Genomic DNA, 7,031 nt, shown 5'->3' on the forward strand with positions numbered 1-7,031 from the left:
GATGTGCAGGTAGAGATACTGGAGTGATAGATGTGCAGGTAGAGATACTGGGGTGATAGATGTGCAGGTAGAGATACTGGGGTGATAGATGTGCAGAAGATGAATGTGCAGGTAGAGATACTGGGGTGATAGATGTGCAGAAGATGAATGTGCAGGTAGAGATACTGGGGTGATAGATGTGCAGGTAGAGATACTGGGGTGATAGATGTGCAGAAGATGAATGTGCAGGTAGAGATACTGGGGTGATAGATGTGCAGAAGATGAATGTGCAGGTAGAGATACTGGGGTGATAGATGTGCAGGTAGAGATACTGGGGTGATAGATGTGCAGAAGATGAATGTGCAGGTAGAGATACTGGAGTGATAGATGTGCAGAAGATGAATGTGCAGGTAGAGATACTGGGGTGATAGATGTGCAGAAGATGAATGTGCAGGTAGAGATACTGGGGTGATAGATGTGCAGGTAGAGATACTGGGGTGATAGATGTGCAGGTAGAGATACTGGGGTGATAGATGTGCAGGTAGAGATACTGGGGTGATAGATGTGCAGAAGATGAATGTGCAGGTAGAGATACTGGGGTGATAGATGTGCAGAAGATGAATGTGCAGGTAGAGATACTGGGGTGATAGATGTGCAGAAGATGAATGTGCAGGTAGAGATACTGGGGTGATAGATGTGCAGGTAGAGATACTGGGGTGATAGATGTGCAGAAGATGAATGTGCAGGTAGAGATACTGGGGTGCAAAGGAGAGAAAATAAATAACACTATGGGGATGAGGTAGTTAGATGGAGGAGGGAGGAGGCTTGTAGTGAATGATGACTCTGATCTATGACCTTTACTCCTTATTACAGCCTTAATATTACATCAACTAGTTTCTGTCTGTCTGTCCTGTCCTGTCTGTCCTGTCTGTCCGTCTGTCCGTCTGTCCGTCTGTCCGTCTGTCCGTCTGTCCGTCTGTCCGTCCGTCCGTCCGTCCGTCCGTCTGTCTGTCTCAATCCCTTTTACAGCATTCTCTTCACCTGTTAACTGTCGCTCCCCACGCGTGTACACACACACACACACACACACACACACACACACACACACACACACACACACACACACACACACACACACACACACACACACACACACACACACACACACACACACACTGTGGCTCCCTTCTCAGGGCATGACATTAGAGTAGATGCCCTGATTACCTTATCACACAAACAAAAGCTGCCCTCGGGACATGACCAACTTTGAATATTAGCTTTTAGGACCCGGGGGCGGTGCCGTGACTCGTGGCATTTCAGGTGTGTGTGTTTAATGTATTCATCTCCCTCCTCCTCCTCCTCTCCAGGGTGAGAGAGGCAGCCATTACCAGCCTGATGGAGGTGACTCTGTGTGTTTAATGTATTCATCTCCCTCCTCCTCCTCTCCAGGGTGAGAGAGGCAGCCATTACCAGCCTGATGGAGGTGACTCTGTGTGTTTAATGTATTCATCTCCCTCCTCCTCCTCTCCAGGGTGAGAGAGGCAGCCATTACCAGCCTGATGGAGGTGACTCTGTGTGTTTAATGTATTCATCTCCCTCCTCCTCCTCCTCTCCAGGGTGAGAGAGGCAGCCATTACCAGCCTGATGGAGGTGACTCTGTGTGTTTAATGTATTCATCTCTCTCCTCCTCCTCTCCAGGGTGAGAGAGGCAGCCATTACCAGCCTGATGGAGGTGACTCTGTGTGTTTAATGTATTCATCTCTCTCCTCCTCCTCTCCAGGGTGAGAGAGGCAGCCATTACCAGCCTGATGGAGGTGACTCTGTGTGTTTAATGTATTCATCTCTCTCCTCCTCCTCTCCAGGGTGAGAGAGGCAGCCATTACCAGCCTGATGGAGGTGACTCTGTGTGTTTAATGTATTCATCTCCCTCCTCCTCTCCAGGGTGAGAGAGGCAGCCATTACCAGCCTGATGGAGGTGACTCTGTGTGTTTAATGTATTCATCTCCCTCCTCCTCCTCTCCAGGGTGAGAGAGGCAGCCATTACCAGCCTGATGGAGGTGACTCTGTGTGTTTAATGTATTCATCTCCCTCCTCCTCCTCTCCAGGGTGAGAGAGGCAGCCATTACCAGCCTGATGGAGGTGACTCTGTGTGTTTAATGTATTCATCTCCCCCTCCTCCTCTCCAGGGTGAGAGAGGCAGCCATTACCAGCCTGATGGAGGTGACTCTGTGTGTTTAATGTATTCATCTCCCTCCTCCTCCTCTCCAGGGTGAGAGAGGCAGCCATTACCAGCCTGATGGAGGTGACTCTGTGTGTGGTGGGCACTGCTCCACAACTACTCTCACCAGGCCTGTGAGTAGCAATGGAATAACTTCCTCAATCACACTGTACCACTTTAACGCCTTTATAGAGCCCTCATAAACCCTTCATAAGGCCCTCATAAACCCTTCATAAGGCCCTCATAAACCCTTCATAAGGCCCTCATAAACCCTTCATAAGGCCCTCATAAACCCTTCATAAGGCCCTCATAAACCCTTCATAAGGCCCTCATAAACCCTTCATAAGGCCCTCATAAACCCTTCATAAGGCCCTCATAAACCCTTCATAAGGCCCTCATAAACCCTTCATAAGGCCCTCATAAACCCTTCATAAACCCCTCATAAGGCCCTCATAAACCCTTCATCAGGCCCTCATAAACCCTTTATCAGGCCCTCATAAACCCTTCATAAACCCCTCATAAGGCCCTCATAAACCCTTCATAAACCCTTCATATGGCCCTCATAAACCCTTCATAAACCCTTCATATGGCCCTCATAAACTCTTCATAAGGCCCTCATAAACCCTTCATAAGGCCCTCATAAACCCTTCATAAGGCCCTCATAAACCCTTTATCAGGCCCTCATAAACCCTTCATCAGGCCCTCATAAACCCTTCATCAGGCCCTCATAAACCCTTCATCAGGCCCTCATAAACCCTTCATCAGGCCCTCATAAACCCTTCATCAGGCCCTCATAAACCCTTCATCAGGCCCTCATAAACCCTTCATAAGGCCTTCATAGATGCTTCGTAGATCATTTATAAGCATTCTCTATAGAAGGTGGGAGAAGGTGTTATGACAGATGTAGTAGGTATTAAAGATATTATTGGGGATGATAGCTGTACCTCTCCATTCATTTCCTCCCTGAGCTCCTTTTTATATTCTCATCCTTTAATTCCCACTCCATTCATCCCACTCTCCTCTCCTTCTCTCATCCCTCTCTCCTCCACTCATCTCTCCTCCTCTCCTCATCTCATCCCTCTCCTCATCTCATCCCTCTCCTCCTCTCATCCCTCTCCTCCTCTCATCCCTCTCCTCCTCTCATCTCCTCTACTCCTCTCATCCCTCCTCATCTCCCTCTCTCCTCATCTCCCTCTCTCCTCATCTCCCTCTCTCCTCTACTCCTCTCATCCCTCTCCTCATCTCTCCTCATCTCCTCCCTCTCTCCTCTACTCCTCATCTCCCTCTCTCCTCTCATCTCTCTCCTCCTCTCATCCCTCCTCCTCATCTCTCTCCTCATCTCCCTCTCTCCTCTACTCCTCTCATCTCTCTCCTCTACTCCTCTCATCTCTCTCCTCCTCCTCTCATCTCTCTCCTCCTCCTCTCATCTCTCCTCCTCTCCTCCTCAGGGTGAATGGTATGATGTGTAGCTTGGCCCAGCAGTCAGCAGAGAAGATCGACCGCTACAGAGCCCATGCTGGATCAGTGTTCGTCAGGCTCCTCCATAGTAACAACCCTGCAGTACCTCACATCCCCCACCGAGAGGAGCTGCTCGCCATCTTCCCTACGTGAGTCTAAACACATTTACATTGCTGTCATTTAGCAGATGCTGTTATCCAAAGTGACTTACATCTGAAGGTAAACTAGGTGATACAACCACATCACAGTCAGTACATTATCCCTCAACAGAGTAGTTATCAGGTAGCTAGGTGATACAACCACATCACAGTCAGTACATTATCCCTCAACAGAGTAGTTATCAGGTAGCTAGGTGATACAACCACATCACAGTCAGTACATTATCCCTCAACAGAGTAGTTATCAGGTAGCTAGGTGAGACAACCACATCACAGTCAGTACATTATCCCTCAACAGAGTAGTTATCAGGTAGCTAGGTGAGACAACCACATCAGTCAGTACATTATCCCTCAGAGTAGTTATCAGGTAGCTAGGTGAGACAACCACATCACAGTCAGTACATTATCCCTCAGCGTAGTTATCAGGTAGCTAGGTGAGACAACCACCTCACAGTCAGTACATTATCCCTCAGCGTAGTTATCAGGTAGCTAGGTGAGACAACCACATCACAGTCAGTACATTATCCCTCAACAGAGTAGTTATCAGGTAGCTAGGTGAGACAACCACATCACAGTCAGTACATTATCCCTCAGCGTAGTTATCAGGTAGCTAGATGAGACAACCACATCACAGTCAGTACATTATCCCTCAACAGAGTAGTTATCAGGTAGCTAGGTGAGGCAACCACATTATCCCTCTATATATATATATATATATATATATATATATATATATATATATATATATATATATATATATATAGATATATATATATATATATATATAGATGGCTCAGGGTGATCTCATACAATACTATGGATGGCTCAGGGTAATCTCATACAATACTATGGATGGCTCAGGGTAATCTCATACAATACTATGGATGGCTCAGGGTAATCTCATACAATACTATGGATGGCTCAGGGTAATCTCATACAATACTATGGATGGCTCAGGGTAATCTCATACAATACTATGGATGGCTCAGGGTAATCTCATACAATACTATGGATGGCTCAGGGTAATCTCATACAATACTATGGATGGCTCAGGGTAATCTCATACAGTACTATGGATGGCTCAGGGTAATCTCATACAATACTATGGATGGCTCAGGGTAATCTCATACAATACTATGGATGGCTCAGGGTAATCTCATACAATACTATGGATGGCTCAGGGTAATCTCATACAATACTATGGATGGCTCAGGGTAATCTCATACAATACTATGGATGGCTCAGGGTAATCTCATACAATACTATGGATGGCTCAGGGTAATCTCATACAATACTATGGATGGCTCAGGGTAATCTCATACAATACTATGGATGGCTCAGGGTAATCTCATACAGTACTATGGATGGCTCAGGGTAATCTCATACAGTGGGCACGTTTCAATGAAAGATTTACAGGTCAGTTATTGAATTGAAGAACTAACTGTACCCTGTGTGTGTCTCTGTGCTCTCAGTGAAGGGGCAGAGGGTCTGAACTGGAACGCTCCGTCTCAGGCCTTCCCCCACATCACCCAGCTGCTCAGACTGCCCCAATACCAGTACCACACACTGCTGGGGTTGACTGTGTCTGTAGGAGGACTGACTGAGTCTACGGTACGTGTCTGTAGCCCTGTGTCTGTAGCTCTGTGTCTGTAGCCCTGTGTCTGTAGCCCTGTAGCCCTGTGTCTGTAGCCCTGTGTCTGGAGCTCTGTGTCTGTAGCTCTGTGTCTGTAGCCCTGTGTCTGTAGCCCTGTAACTCTGTGTCTGTAGCCCTGTGTCTGTAACCCTGTGTCTATAGTCCTGTAGCCCTGTGTCTGTAACCCTGTGTCTATAGTCCTGTAACTCTGTGTCTGTAGCCCCGTGTCTGTAGCCCCGTGTCTGTAGCCCTGTGTCTGTAGCCCCGTGTCTGTAGCCCTGTGTCTGTAGCCCTGTGTCTGTAGCCCTGTGTCTGTAGCCCTGTGTCTGGAGCCCTGTGTCTGGAGCCCTGTGTCTGGAGCCCTGTAACTCTGTGTCTGTAGCTCTGTGTCTGTAGCTCTGTGTCTGTAGCTCTGTGTCTGTAGCTCTGTGTCTGTAGCTCTGTGTCTGTAGCCCTGTGTCTGTAGCTCTGTGTCTGTAGCTCTGTGTCTGTAGCTCTGTGTCTGTAGCCCTGTGTCTGTAGCCCTGTGTCTGTAGCCCGGTGTCTGTAGCCCGGTGTCTGTAGCCCTGTGTCTGTAGCCCTGTGTCTGTAGCCCTGTGTCTGTAGCCCTGTGTCTGTAGCCATGTGTCTGTAGCCCTGTGTCTATAGTCCTGTGTCTATAGTCCTGTAGCCCTGTGTCTGTAACCCTGTGTCTATAGTCCTGTAGCCCTGTGTCTGTAGCCCTGTGTCTGTAGCTCTGTGTCTGTAGCCCTGTGTCTGTAACCCTGTGTCTATAGCCCTGTAACTGTCTGTAGCTCTGTGTCTGTAGCTCTGTGCCTGTAGCCCTGTGTCTGTAGCTCTGTGTCTGTAGCCCCGTGTCTGTAGCCCCGTGTCTGTATCCATGTGTCTATAGCCCTGTAACTCTGTGTCTGTAGCTCTGTGTCTGTATCCATGTGTCTATAGCCCTGTAACTCTGTGTCTGTAGCTCTGTGTCTGTAGCTCTGTGTCTGTAGCTCTGTGTCTGTAACCCTGTGTCTGTAGCCCTGTGTCTGTAGCCCTGTGTCTGTAGCCCCGTGTCTGTAGCCCTGTAACTCTGTGTCTGTAACTCTGTGTCTGTAACCCTGTGTCTATAGCCCTGTAACTGTCTGTAGCTCTGTGTCTGTAGCTCTGTGCCTGTAGCCCTGTGTCTGTAGCTCTGTGTCTGTAGCCCCGTGTCTGTAGCCCCGTGTCTGTATCCATGTGTCTATAGCCCTGTAACTCTGTGTCTGTAGCTCTGTGTCTGTATCCATGTGTCTATAGCCCTGTAACTCTGTGTCTGTAGCTCTGTGTCTGTAGCTCTGTGTCTGTAGCTCTGTGTCTGTAACCCTGTGTCTGTAGCCCTGTGTCTGTAGCCCTGTGTCTGTAGCCCCGTGTCTGTAGCCCTGTAACTCTGTGTCTGTAACTCTGTGTCTGTAACTCTGTGTCTGTAACTCTGTGTCTGTAACCCTGTGTCTGTAGCTCTGTGTCTGTAGCCACGCGTCTGTAGCCCTGTGTCTGTAGCCCTGTGTCTGTAGCCCTGTGTCTGTAGCCCTGTAACTCTGTGTCTGTAACTCTGTGTCTGTAACTC

The 7,031-nt window shown here is 48.3% G+C and overlaps 1 protein-coding gene across 1 annotated transcript in view; it reads left to right on the forward strand.

Annotated features, from left to right (window-relative positions):
- LOC124029572 (tubulin-specific chaperone D-like) overlaps positions 1 to 5,466 on the forward strand; it is a 17,939-nt gene extending 12,473 nt beyond the window's left edge. Inside the window, exons 4-6 of the mRNA XM_046341235.1 lie at positions 2,248 to 2,331; positions 3,646 to 3,804; positions 5,286 to 5,466. Of these exons, the coding sequence (XP_046197191.1) occupies positions 2,248 to 2,331; positions 3,646 to 3,804; positions 5,286 to 5,466 (424 nt within the window). The remainder of the gene's footprint in view (positions 1 to 2,247; positions 2,332 to 3,645; positions 3,805 to 5,285) is intronic.
- The last annotated feature ends 1,565 nt before the right edge of the window (positions 5,467 to 7,031 follow it).

Source organism: Oncorhynchus gorbuscha, unplaced genomic scaffold (assembly GCF_021184085.1).
Source record: "Oncorhynchus gorbuscha isolate QuinsamMale2020 ecotype Even-year unplaced genomic scaffold, OgorEven_v1.0 Un_scaffold_6850, whole genome shotgun sequence".
NCBI classification, from domain to species: Eukaryota; Metazoa; Chordata; class Actinopteri; order Salmoniformes; family Salmonidae; genus Oncorhynchus; species Oncorhynchus gorbuscha.